This window comes from Neolamprologus brichardi, chromosome 16, assembly GCF_056152115.1.
Source record: "Neolamprologus brichardi isolate AB-2024 chromosome 16, ASM5615211v1, whole genome shotgun sequence".
Lineage (NCBI taxonomy): Eukaryota > Metazoa > Chordata > Actinopteri > Cichliformes > Cichlidae > Neolamprologus > Neolamprologus brichardi.
In genome coordinates, this window is record NC_142119.1 from 11,240,717 (window position 1) to 11,260,249 (window position 19,533).

General features: G+C 41.5%; 1 protein-coding gene across 7 annotated transcripts in view; it reads right to left on the minus strand.

The window, feature by feature from the left end:
- lrch1 (leucine-rich repeats and calponin homology (CH) domain containing 1) overlaps positions 1 to 18,666 on the minus strand; it is a 94,653-nt gene extending 75,987 nt beyond the window's left edge. For all 7 annotated transcript variants that reach the window (XM_006806394.3, XM_006806392.3, XM_006806393.3 and 4 more), the window contains exon 1: positions 18,268 to 18,666. In XM_006806394.3, coding sequence (XP_006806457.1) covers positions 18,268 to 18,484 — 217 coding nt within the window. In that variant the 5' untranslated portion in view covers positions 18,485 to 18,666. The remainder of the gene's footprint in view (positions 1 to 18,267) is intronic.
- Between the last annotated feature and the right edge of the window lie 867 nt (positions 18,667 to 19,533).

Genomic DNA, 19,533 nt, shown 5'->3' on the forward strand with positions numbered 1-19,533 from the left:
GACTGTTACGTAACAGAGCCCAAGCAGTCCAAATGAACATCCACCCACATCAACTCTGAGAACAGTCATGTTCAGCGTGCAAAAGGGCTTACCAGCACATACACACAGGCAAGGGCTTAATTCCTTTTAAGGACAAAGCAGACCCAAAAACAACAATCTGTGTGTTTGTTTTGTTGTGCCATAATTCACTCATGTGACAGTTTCATCGTCCTGCTGCCCGTCTCGCTTCTCTGCCTATCTGGAAGAAAAAGTAGGACCAGGGGAAAACACCCAAAAACTAAAAGTCTGCTGCTTTATCATGTACGAACAAGCACACACACACACACACACACTGACCTAACTTGGGTCCACAGTATTACATAATTAAGTCCTTAGAAAAATAATATGACACAGTCCATGTTGTAATGTTAATGGTCGAGCAGCGAAGTGAAATGATTTGTGAATTAGCAACATTTACATGCAAGTTTGACCTTCTGTGTCCACTGTCAATTCTGTAATATTACAGATTCTATAGCGCACCAAATGGAGTCATTGAAAGTAAGTCTTTTTAACCACTGTGCCCTACTCACTGGTTGATGACACTTCCTGTTTAACTGTTGAGACCAAAGTACTACCTTTGGCATAGTCGGTTATCCTGAGTTCAGAATATACGATACTGTTTGTCTGATATCATCAGTGTCACATTAGTGTAAATAGAGGCCAAATCCTATGAATGCACCTATTCATATGCCCTCTATTGATACTGGCACACTTAATATAGCCAAATCAAAGGCGGGTGTAAAAGCAACGAAAACCAAATAAAACATGACACCTCCCCTATTGATCAAATTATTGTTTAGATTGCTACTGGCCTATAATCTCACAATTGGTGCATTCCTAATAAACTCCTGCCGTGTTTTGACCGAGGGAGGGACATTGCAAGTTTGTCCCAACTGCAGCTTAGCAACAAAGAGAAGGAAAGTTTTATGATACTATTAGGGCTGCCACAAACAATTATTTTGATAGTCGACTAGTCACCGATTATTTTTGCGATTAGTCGACTAATCAGATCATGCATCCATTGGACGTACAGCGTACAGCTTATTGCATGCATCTGCTGTTATATAACTATCATTAGCTTACAGCGTGTTACAAGTGTTTAAGGTGCTAACTAAAAATAAAGACAAGATGAGAGTCTATTAAATTTTAATGAAATCTGCAGATTGTTTCGGTGAAGTTTAATAAACTCCTTGCTATCTAAAATATAACAGGACACCGGAGTATATTCTCAAGCATCTCACACTTCTGATAATCAGTTGTCTGCTTGACGTTTATTCAGCTGTGTAAAAACTATAACTTTAATCTCAGCCAAACCGATTTACTCAGGAACAAATAAAATACTACAAAAAGCCAAACAATAACATTTTTAAGTTATCTAAGTGACTTATATATCGTGTTTAACCTGAGTAGTGAAAGACGGCGGTGGGTTTGAAAATGATTTGCCGGGAGTCCGGTGTTCTCACGGTTCTAGTGAGCCTTGCCCCCAGCTAACTATCGAGCTAGTGGGTAACAGACGTCTCAGAAAACGTCGGAGCGCTTTTGAAAATATGTGATGTCTTGATAAACTGAGCAGATATTTGAAGTTTACACAGCTACATTCTCACCTGAAAACATGTTAAACGTTTATTTTGTGACCCAAAAAAAATAATAAGAGTAATATTAAAACTAACTAGCTGCCGCCATTGTTAGAAACTGAGCTGGGCTGCGCTATGAATTCTGGGACACAGCTACTTCTTCTTCTTCGAGGTTTAACGGCAGCTGGCATCCTTGTACATGCAGTGCATGTTTCAGTCCGTTATTACACTCTTAAATCCTACTACTTATTCCTGCGTCTTTTGTGATCTTACAAAGCTTCAAACAACGCGTTGACGGTTAAATCAGTCGTCGGCAATTTTGATAGTCGACGTAATCGTGACTAGTCGACTAATCGTGGCAGCCCTAGTTACTATGCTCACATTCAGTCATATCTATGCAAGTTCATATGTTGACACAAAGCCGAGGCTGTTTGATCAGTATAATTTGGACTAAGTACTCTTTTGCACAGACCAGTAGGAAAATGTACCGCCTCTGAGCTTTTGTGTGTGTGTGTGTGTGTGTGTGTGTGTGTGTGTGTGTGTGTGTGTGTGTGTGTGTGTGTGTGTGTGTGTGTGTGTGTGTGTGTGTGTGAAGCTGGGGGATCTGTCTGTCTGACCCAGTGACCAGCTGACAATCACAGATTAGTATTTAGATTTAGGGAGTTGGTGTGATTATTGTCAGGGCAGACAGGGGAGTAAAAGTGACAGTCAGTGATGATGACAAATACACTGTATGTGACTCTTTTTTTTTAATCCAAACCAATGCTGACATTTCACTGATTTCAAGAAATAAACTGTCCAACAGTTGTCATTCATTGTGTATTATTATTTTTCCCTACCAAAGTTTCTCATTTGAAAGCCAAGATGTGCAAATTATTTTCATGGAGAAGCTTCAGACACAAAAACCCACTCAAATTTGTTTCTATAAGTCAAAAACAGACCCTACACTTAAAAAAATACATAGAACAGAATAAGAAAAAATAACAGATAAACACTGAGAGTCTCAAACAATCAAAAAAAGACAGGTTTCACTTGTTTTACAAAAAAGGGAGGAGAGAGATAGAAGCAGAGATTTTACAGTAAAGATGAACTCAGACAGTGTGAGAGATGGCGAGGGGGAAAAAAATGTTATCTTTAAAAATAGCAAGAAAAAAAGAACATGGAGGAAGAAGGGGAAGAGAGCTGGCAGGCAGGGACATTAACAGGATTAGTGAGGGGGAGTTTCCTCAAACTGGCAACCCACCAGGCACACTGTCAACACATATACACACACACACGCACACTCATCATCATCATCAAATGCAACAACAAACCCCCCACTACTGACCCACATCTTTCTCTGCTGTCGGCATATCACTAAACTGTGAGGCCAAATGTGTGTGTGTGTGTGTGTGTGTGTGTGTGTGTGTGTGTGTGTGTGGCCACTGGCAGGGCTGCAAGGGATGGCAGCTTACAAAACAGCACCCACTCCCACCAAAACCCTGGCACACTGACACACAGACATGATTCCTGGCATTGTAGAAATGTTAGGTTATGAAGCCTTAAAATTCAAAATACTACAACTGCAGGGAGCGTCCAGGGAGGGGCTCTGTCCCTCACAGAAAACTGATTTCCTTAGTTAGCATCATTAGCTTAATGATGCCGTTTTCAGCTTGGAAAAAGTGCTGCTTTTAGTTGGTACAGCATGTTAATTCTCCGGGGTACCCTTCATAACTCCTTCAGACATTCGAAGCTTTCCTAAATAATTTAATTGCCCAGACACTGATTGGCTGGCACGCCACAAAAAACCCACCATCTCGACAATCCTGTGTGTCAACGTCTGCACAGAGGCGAAAAAATGAAACACTCTCTTAGCATCAACCTCAAACGAGGAAAAGATGAAGCCCACAGACATTACAACAACAACACTAGTCAGAAATAAAGTATCATTAATATAACTCCAGCATCCACAAACATCACAAACGCATTTTATTTTATTTCACGCATGTGTGTGCGTATGTGTTTGAGCATATGTGAACGCTTATTTATGTATGCTGGGATGTGCTTCATGGTGAATTAGGATAAGCCTGAAGCAGAGGGGTATGGAAAGTGTGTGCGCTCATCACAGTGAACTGGTTATTGATATGGATGTGTGTGTATGTGTCTGGATGACAGTATGATGCCAAGAGGATTTAAGTGGGAGATAGAGAGGTGTGTGTGTGTGTTGGTTTTGGGGGTGACTCTGGCCTACATTTGGAGGGATGAGAGAGAGTTCCTCTTTATTTATTCAAAGCGTCTGTCGGGACAGACCAAAACTGTACATCTCTGATTTAGAAAGACACAAGGTGGTCTCATTTTGTTTTAAAGCTGGGATGCAATTTCATTTTTTTATTATGCAGTACACATTTTTAAAGTTTCACTAAAATTTAATTGGATCACAATAGGTCACACTTCACTGAATGACTTTTTCAGGGTCGTGGGGGCGCTGGAGCCTATCCCAACTGTCTTGGGGCGAGAGGCAGGGTACACCCTGGACAGGTCGCCAGCATGTCGCAGGGCTAACACATAGACTGAGACAACCATTTGCACTCACATTCACACCTATGGGCAATTTACTGTTTTTCAATTAACCCTATCCCCACTAACTGCACATCTTTTGACTGCGAGAAGAAGCCGGAGTACCCGAGAACATGCAAACTCCAAACAGAAAGACCCCAGCCTGATGGTGGAATTGAACTAAGGATCTTCTTGCTGTGAGGCAACAGTGCAATCCACTGTGCCACCACTCCACTGAATATGTTATATATATATGGACTGTGGCACCATATAACAGACTACAAACTGCAGATGGTGTCAGATCTACATGAACAAAAAGCAGAACTGCACTGGTGTCCAAATAATCGTCTGAAAGGGGACCACGCATGCTTCAGCTAGTTTTCTCTTGTATACGCTTCATACCAGGTTGCACCTTCATAACTGTCTTAATTCTTTGTGCCATGGATTCAACAAGGTGCTAGAAACATTAGTCCTTCCACATTTTGTTCCATATTGACATGACAGTATCACCGTTTCAGCAGATTTGTGAACCGCACATTTTTGATGTGAATCTCTCATCTGCTTCAGCGTAGAGCGTTTTCAGAGATGATCTTCTGCATACCTTGGGTGTAACAAGTGGTCATTTGACTTATTGTTGTTTTCCTATCAGCTTGAACCAGTCTTTCCATTCCTCTTTAATGTCAGGGACAATTAACAGAACAATATTTAACATTTCTAAAAGCATTTTTTGCTCAGAGAACTGCTGCTCACTGGATATTTCTCTTCTTTTTTCTCTGTAGAGGTTTACTAGTGTAAATCCCAGCAGCTGCACCAATCATAACACATTCAAAAATCACTTAATTCACGTATTTCTCCCTTTCTGATGTTCTGTTTGAACTTCAGCAGGTCATCTTGACCATGTCTGCATGTCAAAATGAACTACGTTACCATCTGATTGGCCTATTAGGTATTTGCATTAACACTGAATTGAACAGGTGTACCTAACAAACTAGTTCATGTGTGTATCTTTCTTCTTGTTTTGTCCCTGGTTGACGGTTGGCAGGGGGTGCCGTAGAGTTTCCATCCCGGTCAACTATGCACTTCCAGGGCTTGCAATCTCTGGCCTTGACCTTTGCTTGCTTGAGGGTTAGACGTCGTTGTTTAAGATTGTTTTCAATTTGCTTGATCCAACTCTTCTTGGGCATACTATGCTTGATTCTCCACTGGGCGAGGTGCTGCTGCAGAGGAAGGCGATATAGCAAGCGACGGCTGCTCATGCGGCAGACATGGTCAAACCATTGCTATCATTGCTTTTCCATCACCTCTTCCATTGAGGGCTCCTGGTGACATTGACTACGTATTGCACTGTTGCTGAGACGATCACGGAGGGACACTTGGAGAATCTAACGCAAACACACATTTGGAAGACCTCGAGCTTGTTGAGGTCGTGGTAGAGGATGACCCAGATCTCGGATCCATAGAGAAGAATGGGCAATACCAGTGTGCGGCACCACTGGATTTGGTGATGAAGGTTACGTTTGTCTACTTCCAGAGGCACCATCGGAGGAAGACGAATGCCACCGCCGCTTGACTGATTCTTCATGTGTGTACTGCCCCAGGGTTGTAGTTCCTATTAAACATAGTCAGCGTTTCTAATAATAAGATCAGAGTATGTACAAGTAAATCCTGTAAGCCAAAAGGTCAGACTCAGTGAGAGCAGAAAACATAAAAAAGACAAAAAAAAAACCAAACATAAGACACCCCCTTTAACTGGTCCAGAGGAGACCATTAAGAATAGGGGCACCAGGCTCATCTGTAACTATCAGGTTATGTTATTGCTGTTCAATACAAACAGCTTGCTGTAAGTCAGCTGGATGAGGTGTGATTAGTCAATGTGAAGCTAAACAAACTAAATACAAAAGAAGCAGTTTCTCTCAGCTGACCACTGGTATAAAACCAGAACTGAGCGTATCCCTAAGCATAACAATGACGCTATAGCAGAGTGATGATTTAGTGAGCTCACAATAATTAACACACAGGCAGACACAGTTTATAGGTGTAATCACATGGTGCACTGTGCAGCAGAGAACACAAGGAAGTGACCTTCAGATTGCAAAAGGCCTGAGGAAGGAAATTTGTTCCCTTCCAAGGTTATCTAGAGAGACCGCTCAGAGGGGCACACTATCGAACAAGAATGCAGGTGGGGACGTCCTGATGCAGACGAGCGGTTCAAATAATTAGGTATTTTCCTTGGACCTTCCCATGTCATGACTGCTGGGGTGGGGGTGTAAGTGTTACTCCAGGACACCACACAGCAAGACAGTGTTTCACCTGCAGCAAATGTGGACCATTAGTACATTGCACTTCTCTGGAATTTCTTTAGTGGAAAATTTTAAATGAGCAGCAAACGCTTAAAAAAAATCATTCTGTTTTTTTCCGTACATGTCTAAATGTTAACGTTAACATCTGCAACTGCCATTCATGAATCAGTGAATGGTGGTAGCTAACCCTGCCAAACCTGAGGTAATAAATCCATGTGCTGAATGAAGAGATGCAGGTTTACATGAGCTGACTGAGGCTGTTCTTTGGTCTGTCAGTGTGTTTGTATTTTCAGCTCCACAGAGCAGCTTCAGAGACACGTCTGATCTGTGCGGCGCGCAGCAGCAGATGACAAACACTGATAGAAGAAAGCCTCAAAAGATCTAATTCAGTCACAGGCACACAAGATGTGACCACACGCATGCTGCACTGCCATAATCGCAAGCACATAGTAGACTACAGGACAAAACGTGAACATGAAAGAAGAAGAGGGAAAAAAATGCTTAAAACATGATGTAATGTATGACATCAGTGTCAAGCGATGTGTAAAGCGATGATACTGCCTCAAGTCAAATCCTGGCTTACGGGAAAGTGTCAGGTATCAAAAGCAAAAACCTTTTCCTTATATGCTCAGTGATCGAGTGTCCCACAAGTCATGCCCTCCTGATCCTTCCTAATCCTTTCTGTTAGAGCCGTAACTAACGGTTACTTAAAATATTTTCCCACCATTAATGAAATAATTGTTTGATCTGTGAAATATTAGCCTGTCACAGACTCCCAGAGTCTTTAGCTTTGACTGGGAAGTTCTGACCTTAATGTTATAACCAAGGAGCGGCTTGATACCAAAGACCACCTTAAAACAGAGGGGCTACAGTGTATCGCATGCTTTTAACTAAACCGAGTTCAATTACTTTTGCTTAAGCAACACTGTAAGTCACTGTCACTGGTGTTCTGAATAATGCAACTGCACATCGAAGGCTTTCCTCATATCATCCAGATAACCAGTCTGTCGCAGGGCCTTTTAATAACCAATCAATGCTAAATTAAAGAGCAAAGCATTGCTAGTCTCTTCCTCAGAGCGATGATATTAGTGGACACCCAAAGCCGAGGTATCATACACAAAGTGGAAAAAGTATATTTCAATTTGGTTATCGGTAAATGTCCAAAAGGCACAGGAAGCGCAGCACACGTGGGCCACAAAAGGTGTTAGTTTACAGAAGTTAGCATTTAGCTCCAATGATAGCCTCTCAGAGCTGTATGTGACTCTCCAGTGTAATGTTAAATTTATGTTTGCTGTGTTTTACTTCACTAGGAGAATAAAAAAAAAAATCAGCATTGCATTAGGCAGCCATGAAGTAATAATTATATAAGTCCAGCTGTAGCTGCAGCTACGCTTTACAGTTGTGGTGAGGGGGTGGGGAGATACTTGGCTTCCTTAACAGGAAAAGCTCCAAGGCACTGCCTCCTGAACACAATGTAGTGGGGAGCAGTTACTTCCCTCCTCTGTGCTGGTGAGAAAACCAGCATCTCCACCCTCATTTCCTCACCTTACAGTATCATTATCACAACTCCACCCATCTTCAGGTTAGCTTTTGCTCCACTGACTAAGAGCAAAGCTAGTGCAAAGACACTTACAGCTCTGCAAGGTCTGCAAGCCTCTGGACATCTTTGTCATTAACTACATTTACAATAATAAAATAAAACAGAGGCATACAGTTCACCATTATCATCACTATTAATGAGTAATTAATTAATAATAGTGACATTGCCACGGCTACCACAGTAGACAACTTTGTAAAATAGCTGGGAAAAAAAGATTGTAAAATTGAGTAACGTAGAACAGTAGGTCTGTGGTGGCAAACCTGAGAGATAAGGCATGTTTATTCTATTCTTTATCTTATATTTAAAAAAGCTGATGTATCCAGAAGTGATGGGCATCTAGTAAGAAATTAGTCACAGGAACATCCCTAGTTTGGGCAGATGGTAGCTAACTTCAATGTTAGCTTGACCTCATTTTTGCTGTCTTTTGTACAATTACACAGAATTTCTCAAAGATGATGTAATATGTGACATCAGTGTGACAGCTTCAATGTGTAAAAAGATGTCACAGCCTGAAGTTATATCCTTATAGGTAGGTGTCAGGTGTTATGCTCAGGGATCAAGTGTTCCACGTGTCATGGCCTCCTCTGAACAAAGACTAACTAAGACATTATTATTTCATCAGGAATCTTTTTTCCACCATTAATGAAGTTGTTGTTGTTTTTTCAGAGAAGTGCTTTTTTCTATGTTTTTGCCCAATATTCTCTCTCACAAACACACACACACACACACATATATTCAGGCAAGGCATCAAGCCACTGTCTTTCCTTTAACTTAGTAAATGCTAAGATATGTAAGCAGACTCTGTGAGCACAGCGTAGCAGCATGAGAAAAGGCTCAGCACATTCATGCAGTGGTTCTCCAGATGAGAACAATGACCACAAGACAAGAGACTCAACACAGCTGAATGACACTGAAGACTGGCAGCAGCTGAACTTTCAGAGTAAGAGAAGGGAAGGTTGCAGTAGCTGATGGATCACATCACCATTTTGGATGGATGATTAAAAAAAAAACTTGATAAATATTCTGAGGAGCTGTCAATATATCAGGGGAAACCAGCGTGGGAAACGCTGTAAAACACCCCTATTTTTGTAAAAGGCAAAAAATAGTCGCACAGACTTTTTAGACTATTCAAGTTTCCAAAAATCTTGCCCATCCATGCGTTGATCCAAGCTGACAAAACCTGGACTCGGTCCTGTTAGATTGCACTCTCCATCTCAGTCCACTGAGCTCTTTTCTGATGTCCCTGAGCTCCTCACTCTCTCCAACTGGCGTCTCTGTAGCTCTTCATCCCTCAGAGAGAAAACCATTAAATGCTCCATTAACTGCTTCTTTAACTGCCTCATTCTATATGCATGAGCCGCTGGTCCTCCCTCTTAGAGTCCTCTGAGAACAAATCAATAGGAGGCGGCTGAAGGTGAAGCTCACAGTGAGGGGTAATGTTAAGACATCTAATCATGAGGAAGGAAAGCATGCACTTCTGTCTTTTGGTTCCCCAAATTGTTAAAATGTGTTAATTAAAATTGTGCTTTTTGACACTTTCAAAAGACCACTCTGCTGTGGTTACTCTGTCCTCCAAATATAAAAGTGTTTGAGGATCTGAGGGTGTGTGTTTCCGTCACAGCTGTCACTACGTTCAGGTGTGGCGCGAACACTGAGCAGACAGTGCCTCCTCTAACCCCACATCCCAACACATTCCTGGAAATCCAACGCTTCCTGAAAGGGAAGGAACAGCACTGAGGTATAGGAAGTGAGGGTGGTAATGTCATGGGGGATAAATCATGCCTCAGGCACACATTATGCATCCATCTACACACATTAAACACACACAGACACACACACAGCTGCATCCTTCAAACCTTTATTGCACTCTTTCTGTATCGTTAATGACTTCTATAATATTGTAAACCACTATCGGACCAACATGGCAGCTTGTTGGTCTATTGACTGGTAAAATATTGCATAGTCAAATCAATAAGCAAGTTGCCCACAAATTATACAAGGACCCCACATCATTGTTTACAGTTTCTATGAGAAAAAGAAAAAAATATTCTTTTCTTCAGAAAAAAATAAAAATCAGAGTAAACTGCGGGAAGAGCGATCGAGTAAACCTGTCCTCCCTGTGACAATGGCAAATGGTTCTTTGGTCAGGTGGGAGGGCCCTTTAGAGTTTTGCTTACAGATCCGGGGTCAGGACCCGTTCTGTGTTAAATCTGGTATCTGGTGAAATAAATAGACCTGACTATAAGTACAAGTCGTGTTGACAGATTTCTTCAACAAATATGGAAAACATACTTAAATTGGAAAGAAAAAAAACCTCCCTGTAAATAATTTCAGCATCTAAGACCTCTGCAAACCCCGGACTGCTGTTTTACTGTATTCATTTTCTTTTCCCCCAATCACTCTGCATCTGCTCCTATCCCAGCTGACATTATAGCGATAGGTGGGTACACCCTGAACATCACCAGTCCAGTGACAGCGCTTCTCATGCAGCAGTTTTAGGATAAAAAATACAATCGTGGCTTAAAGTTTGGGCAGTTGCACCACTACAAAAACTACAAACTTCTCAAATTCCTCCTCAAAGAAAAGTCTAAAGTAAAGAAACAGAGCATCTATTAGTAGAAATAAATAAACTGCATTCATATAGCAACAGAAAACAAGCATTTATTAACTGTGTATTGTGCAGCTAATTCTCCAAAAGCATCTTGCTGCAAATAGTGAATGTCCCAACTAAAATTTGATCTACATAATTTAAAGGTATGATTTCAGTTGGGTTGGCTATTAAACAAAAAATGGGGAAAAAAAACTATTATCATTATTAATATTATTGTAGTCACTTTTGATTGGTAACTTGGTCTGTGCTCTGGGACTTCCTCCACCTTTCATGTACACACTTGGAAAGTAACCACAGTGCAATAAAAAATGCTGAGATATGGCAATCCGACCTGCTGATGGTTGGAGAATGTCTCACTCCGGTAGGGTTGATGGTCAACAAAAAAACTGCCTATTAACAGAATAAATCGCAGATATACTGATGAACATGCTTATATGTGCAAATGCATTTAAGTACAAGTGGAGAACAATTTGAACTTTTTAACTGCATATAAAAATTTGCACAGTACACCTGACAAACGCATGGAGGTTGTTGTTGTCAGTTTACACACATATTGTAAAGCTCTTTGTGTGCGTGTCTGTGTGTTCATGTCTGTCCACTAAAAAAAAAAAACTGCCAAACACTGCAGAAATGCGTATTGTCTAGAGCTGGGTATGTGTGGGAAGCACATGCTCACACACATAAAACCCACAGCAGACAGACAGAGCATTAATACCAAAAAGCTCATCAGTGTGTCCACTGTAGGACAGTAACACAACCACACAGCAGCACAGAGGCAGCTACAGTGTTTTTCTGCATCTATGTAGTAATATGAGGAGAAGATGATTAATTGATGAAGAAATTAACTGAATAATTCATAGCCCCATCATACATTTTACACCTGTGATTCAAGCCTTCCAGATATAAACATGTTTGTATATTAGTGATACATTTATTACAAAACGAGCGCTCCATGGCCGAGGACCATTTAGACACCGGTGTTGAAGGAATACCTCCAGGTCCCTTTTTCAGTGAGGTACAGGGCTTATTAGTAAGTCAACATTTTTTAGACTTAACCGTGGAGCTGGATCCTGCTGACCCTCTGCTGATTGTTTCCTCCATGCCACGTTAGCTCTCGGGCTAGATATCAGTGCACGGCTGCTGACAAGTAGAGCAGCCAACAAAGAACATGAAACTGAATTGAACTGATCACCTTATACATTAGCCCATCACTAGAGGACTAATTATTGTTATTGTCACTAGAAGGTACCAGACGTACAACTCGGTGAATCTAAGTGTTAATATTTTAATTGATTGCCAAGGTCATTAAATTGTCACATGTTATGTGGCCGTGGCCATCTGTCACCAGATGACGCTGCAGCTCCGATACTGTTGTAGAAAACTGTCATAACTTTAAGCCTATTATTATTAGTTATTGTGAAGGCAAAAGAAGGAGATTGTGGATCTTTTATGGGAATGAATGCTGGAGATTATGTCATGCTAACTGAGTTAGAATAGTGAACTGGATGTGTTAAAAAGGAGGGTGATGTTTGAAATGATTGTTCTTCCTGTTAACCATGGTTATCTGCAAGGAAACACATGCAGCTATCATCGCAGTGCATAAATAGGGCTTCACAGGCAAGGGTGTAGTTGCTACTAAGATTGCACGTAAATCTACCATTATCGGATCATCAAGAACTTCAGAACTTGCTCAGGACTGGCAGCAGGCAGGTGTGAGTGCATCTGCATGCACAGTGAGGCCAAGACTTCTGGAAGATGGCCTGGTGTCAAGAAGAGCAGCAAAGAAGCCACTTCTCTTCAAAAAACAAACAAAAAGAAAAACATCAGGGACAGACTGATATTCTGTAAAAAAGTACAGCGGGTGGACTGCTGAGGACAGGCGTAAAGTCATTTTTTCTGATAAAGCCCCATTCCGATTGTTTGGAACATCTGGAAAAAAGGATGTCTGGGGAAAAAAAGGTGAGCGCTACCATAAGCCCTGTCTCATCCCAACAGTAAAGCATCCTGAGACTATTCATGTGTGGGGCCGCTTCCTCACAATTTTACCAAAGAACACAGCTATGGATAAAGGATGGTACCAAAACATCCTCCGACAGCAACTTCTTCCAACCATCCAAGAACAGTTTGGTAAGGAACAATGGTTCAGCACGATGGAGCACCGCGCCATAAGGCCAAAGTGATAACTAAGTAGCTCAGGAGAAAAAACATTGAAATTTTGGGTCCGTAGCCAGGAAACTCCCCAGACCTTAATCCAATTGAGAACTTGTGGCCAATCCTCAAGAGGCAGATGGACAAACAACAACCCACTAATTCTGACAAACTCCAAACTTTGATTATGACAGGATGGGTTGCCATCAGTCAAGATTTGGCCCAGAAGTTGATTGACAGCATCTCAGGGCCAACTGCAGAGTTCTTGAAAAAGAAGGGCCAACACTGCAAATATTGACTCTTCACATAAACAGACTTTGTGAAAACTAATATTCATGTCATTCTCACAACTGTACAGTGGTGACCAGAAAGAATGAGTTTTATTACTGAAAAAAATCATCTCCCTACTCTCTTCCTCTTTCCTGGAATCATCTTTAAACAGAAATCAATTCAAGTTCTCAGATTTTTCCCAAACACTTTCACCCTGAGTGCTAGAATTTTTATATATAGCAATTATATCAGGAACGGCACAAAAGAGGATTTGTAAGCGCATAAAACGAAAGCAAAATCGGTTACGTGTTATTGCTGTGGATGATTGCGATTTAAAAAATAAATAAATAAAATCTGCGGTTAAAATTTCGTCATTCCTCAGAACTAAACATTATGTCATTCTGTTTATCTTTCAAATGTCTGGCAGTTAAGGGATGTTTAACACCCCAAACACACAAACAGACACACACACACACACACACACACACGGTTTGGTAGTTGCTGTTGATCCCACCACATTTGAAAGCAGACTGACTGGTTGGTTTGGTTTGAAGATCCCCTTCCTTCACCTTTCAGTTCCTGGACACAAGTGATATAATCTACCCTAAAATAAATACCTGCAACCACACATATACAGCCCCTCCCTGAGCGTGTCATATTAATAAATCTTATCACACGTTCAATTAGATATACCACATTTTACCCTGTTAACAATCAACATCGGCCTCTGATCGTTCTCAATGTTCTTTTTCTTTATCCTTTATAACTGTTTCAGTCCCTCTTCCTTGATCACAACCATGTGCAACATCTTCCACGAGTAAGCTTTTGAAAATGTGCCTTATACTTTTTCTGAACCTTACAAAATTATAATGATGCTTTATGATGTGATGTTTCAAATCTCTTCTTCATCTGTGTGTTGTATTAAGTATTAAATAGAGGTTTGAGAACAGGCAGAAGCAGGCCCAAAACAGCAACTGCAGAAAGGAGTTAAAACCCGCCATCTTTCTGTGTTTCTTCAGCCCGCCTTTCAGCGTGGTTCACCCGAGTGACTGTAAACACTCTAAAAGTAGCTCTTTTCCAACAAAAAGCCACCTCTTAGTTTGAGAGAAGCCATTAGTGGGAGGAGGCTGTAAGGAAAGCAGCTCCAGCTTGTGTTTCACTACAAGCTGAGACTTGCGCGACTGCTGATATGAAACTAGGAGGAAGCACAGTGTGAGTCCTTGCACTTCTGTCGACTCTGACACACTGCTTCTGTGTTCACTTTAGCTGATTTATATAAATACGCGTGTGCATGTGTGCATTTAAAGACGAGTGCTTCCACAGCACGCTTGTCTGTCACAGTGACTCACTTTGTTCTGTCTCATCTCATTTCTTTTCATGGGAGCTGATCACAGTTGCTGTGTGATCAGAGACACCTCCATCTTCACTACAGAAAACTCAACACGCCACTGTTTACTACTGTCACACCAGCATGTCGGTCATATCCACTCCAAAATGTCTACAGCAGGATTTTCAAGCTTCTTCGGTTCTTTTTCCCAGCGCCAGAGATACTTTGATACTGATACGCTGACATGCAACCAAATGTTTAAAATGACAATTTATCATTTTTTATCCCTTTATCCCATGATCTTCGAGTATTGAGCCAGAATTTGCAGGAGGTACCAGTGAGTAGGGCCAATATTGGCTGATACAGATATTTTGAACCCACGTATATTAATGGCTGCACTGTTTTCTCTGGCTTTTTTGAACCCTTCCTTTATCCTAAAGCAGGGGTCTCATACATATGGCCTGGGGGGGGGGTCAAAATCAGCCTGCCAAATGCTCCAATCTGGCCCCAGTGGACAGCTCTGGAAAATGTGATGAAATGTGATGAAAGGCATATGTTTGGACTAAGTTTTACAGCTTTTACCTATTGTATAATGAGCATCAGGACTTTTTCTCTTATTTTACATGTTTTGTTTCTTACAATTTAAAGCCAGAGAGTTGTGACAGTTCTTTCATTTCCTGCAGCAGCATTTCCTTATTGTGCAGAAAAAACTGATATGTCCTGATGAGACTGGCCTTCTTTTTCCTCATATAAAGATAACTCAAGGATTAAATATGTAGTTCAAATTTTTTACACCAAAAGAAAGACAGTTTCTTATTTAGCTTATTTGCCAAATATTTGCTGTGACAACTCAACAAACTATTAAATAAACACTTATGACCTAACTATGTACATGAAATCATTAATCTCATTAATCTGACACCTCCTTCTGTTTCCTGAAGTGGTTAGGATAATGCACCTTAAAAGCTATTTTCGGCTAATCCCTCATTCATAGAGAGCCATCGCAGCAGGTAACGCTGCATGTTTGTTTTGGCAGACTTTCACACCAGATGCCCTTCCTGACACAACCCCAATGGGATTTCTGTCTCCTCCAGGATGGATGTGTAAGCCACGGCATCAGGATGATGCACCTTGAGACCGTCATGGTAAGAAAGCATTAAATAAACTGGTATTAAATTAAAGAGAAAAAATAAACAGTGTTAGGAGTGTTAGGAGTAAGAAGTTTTGCTACCACGTGCTGCCAGAACAGATTCAATGGCCCTTGACAGCAATCCTATAAATCTCTGGAACAACATTTTTCTACAACAACATCTTGTCACTTTAAAGGAAAATGCCTTCAGCGTCCTGACACATATCACACAAACATCTACAGCTTGCAAACTGTTAGGGCCCAGTTTTACCTGCTTTCTTTTTTTCTCTTGACTGACTCTTAGGGATAAGAGGCAGGACAAGCACCCTCTTAGATTTATAAGAAGGATTCTATAAAGGCCATTTGGTATGTAAGTGACACAAAACATCCCAGATCACAAAGTCTTGTCCATGACCAGGAATCCCCAATATATACTGCAGGAACGCTGTTAAACTGTAGCACACAATCTTCACACTCTCATTTTACTGCTATCACTTCTATCGCTTGACTTCATACTGCTGCTGCCGTGTGCGTGTGTGTGCGTGTGTGTGCATGCGTGCGTGGGTGGGTGGATGGTTCTGTAAACGTGAGCTCCACAGCAGTTACGTAATCCACATTTCTTTTTTAGTGTACATAAACAAAGTTAGAGACCGAAGTGCAGCAAAGTAACGTCACTTGTCTTCACTGTAGCACAGCCGACCCATTTATTCACTTACTCTGAAGAGCAGTCTTTGCTTAGTTTTTGTTGCCAACGGCATTAGCAGGCAACATTTAGAGCACGTGTCTAACCCAGTGTTTCTACTACTTTTAAAAGCTGAAAGATAAAATGCCTGCACAGTACAGCAAATCAGCTTAACCAGCATGCCCCCAAATCTATCCTTATGAATCCACATGATGTCAGAGCGAACACTGAAAACTATTATGTGGATCAGGGCAGTAGGTCAGTGATGAAAACTTGACTGCTTGATAACCACAGAGACCTGCACCTTATATCCTATACTCCGTTTGACCTGGTATGTATCAATAAGAAAATGCCAACCATGAACCCCAGTATGGATAAAGGTAGTCCTGCTTCTCCCCATACTTATCAAGACTCACAATATACACCAAGATCACAGACTGTATTTAGAAGACGGATGCAGCCACCATGACATCAGCCATTGGTTTAGGACCCCACACTGAAAGCTCAATGTTAGCATTTTGGCTGCTGCCATGTTATTTATTTATTTTTAAGTCCTAAGTGATCACATATGAACAAGACAGTGGAGTGCTACTTCATAAGCTAACTGCTTCTATAGCCTGTACACATATATTGCAAAGATACGGAACACTGCTAGTTAGTTCTACATAACATATTAAACCCACACTATAATTTTATTCACAAAGACTTCTGAAAAGCCTGTTCCACTTAGCAAGTCATATTATTGTCCTTTAATGCAGCTACAGAACCGAATTTAAGCCTTACCAGACAGGAAGCTATTAAATATATGTACATATGTTGTACAGAAGTTCATTAAAATGGCACTCGACTCCTTTACTCTCTGACCAGAGTAAACACTTTCCTGATGAGTTTATGGGCTTGGTTGTTGATTTTGGATCATACTGAATAAAGTTCAAGTTTAGATCCAAATTATGATCATTTTTAGAGTCATAAATCAGGATTATTTAGGGTATGCTAATTAGCTAGTTATTTATGAATCACAAGGCATCACCCTAGGTGTATGCAGAGTTCTTTCACAGTCAGCTCCAACCCTTTGTCCTTGTCTAGTATCAAAACATGACAACAATAACAAAAAACTCCGCTCAGGACTTCATAATCAGTCTTCAGTAAGCAACGGGTGGTTGCATGGTGGCTACATCCATCTTTTACATACAGTCTAAGACATGGATAGGTAACTGGTCTGTTAGAGCGCAAACACATTTAAACTTTTAAACTCATGACTCCTATATCAAGCCTTCTTTGTAACAAAGAGCCCTCATATAAAACAACATCTGCTTTTCTTAAAGACCCTTTCCTTCAGCTTTTACAGCGCAAAAATACATCTTTTTTTCTATTGGTTACCTTTATGTTAGAAAACTTTACACACATAACCTTTTGTGTTCTGGTAATTAACGTGATAGGGGATGGGGTTGGAAAGAAAATAGCTATGTTGTGCCTAAAACAGCCCAGACTGAGTGTGTCGGGGTTCAGCCAACTCTCCATACCTGTTTACATCTTGTAATGGATTAAAAGGAAGTAGTGGGGATTTCCACTGAACAGTCGGATCAGTGATAAATGCTCCAGTGCCCACTTTCACTATAGCCCTCCATAAACACAGGGCTTCAGTCATTTGGAAACTTGAAACTTTTCCTATGACTGTTCTCTCAATAATGAACAAATCTCAGGTCACAATGAGGCCAAGCAGGAGGCTAAACACGACTCAGTGGAGGGGTTAAAGTCAACTGTGCATCCGGTTCAGGTGAAGCCAAAGTTCCATCTTGCAAACACCACCAGGGCTGAGGGCTCGGCACACCACCCGTGCAGCTTCGTGAGCAAACGCTCAGTTAGTCCTCGTGGATAACGGAAATGCCAATGTTGTAAATAACGTCCAGCGGTTACTTAAAGGAGTCTCCACGCCGCCGTGACGCGTTTATAGCGGGGAGCAGTTACCGCCCAGCACCGGTGTGCCCCCCTTCTTAAAAGCTAACCGGGATGGGCTGTTGGGGGAGTGCAATACACCAAAGAACAACCTACCTGCTTCCACCGTGTCCGACAGGTCGTGGTTGGCTGCTGTCCGGGGAAACTCCTTCAGTTTTCGGCAGCTGAGGTTGAGGGCGCCGCTGGCCGCTGCCTCCTCCAGTGCCCGCTCCAAGCCCCGGTTGGGAGGCAGGTTGGCGCTGCCGATGTGAGCCTGGACTAACGGAGAAGAACCCAGAGGGGGGCGAGCCGACTCCGGTCCCAACGTCGCCATAATTTTCCGCCTCTCCGCTGCGCGTGTCCGTGTATCGGTTATGTCCGAGAGCGTGCGCGGGGTTGGCTAAGTTCAGGTAAACAGCGGGACACTGACTTCACAGACGTCCGTGGCCGTGCCGCGCGTTCTGAGTTCGTGATTGTCGCCGCCGCGTCTGCCTGGAGGTCTGCGCGTGTCGTCAAGCGTCTCAGTTGGACGGTGCGACATCCGGGGAACAAATTTCAAAATTGTACACCGACCGGGCCAATGTTACGGTGGAATGAAATAATAAATACGAAGCCGTTTCGGGTATAATTTAGATATTCATTTTTTTAAATGTCAAATTAAATATTTCAGACACAAATGTAAAGGTCTTACCATTGAAATGTGGTTATAAATCCAGATACGAGGGGGAATTAATAAACCCTGATTGCAAATGTATAAGTAAAGCACTGATAATGCAATTGTGTAAGTGGTTATGTGGCCTCAACTCTTTTTTTATAATCTATTATATAAAGATGACTGACGATATTCTACTGCGCTACGATTTTTATTTTGAAAACAGTGTTTCCGGTCTCACGCTGCATTTTTTTTTTTACTTACTGCAGCTGAGTGCGGCTGCGCACTAGCTTTTGCGGCCCGTGAAAGGCAGTGAAAATGAAAGTGGGGCTGAAATTTAACGAACAGTGACCTCTGCTGGACAAAAGCGACAAACAACACATTTCGCGCACTGAAGCTTTCTCACAGAGTTTAATCTCACTGGTGTTATAGTTAGTTAACTCAGAAATTTTCGTTTTGCTTTAAAACACAAGGTTTAAAGACTAAAGGGCTGGGTGTCCTATTTTGCAGTTAGGCCTGTGCTTAAGTTATGGTGGTTTCCTTTTGACTAAAGTGGCTGCTGAGACCAAGATATCCAGGTCACACCAATTACCTTTAGCAAGGATATAAGAATAAGTAACTACTAACAATGCAGTGAAAAGTGTATAGAAGATTGTAACTACAGTTCTCTTGTAGTGTAAGTTCTCTCTGTGTAAGTTTTAGATTTAACAATTGGTACAAACCTTCACAAT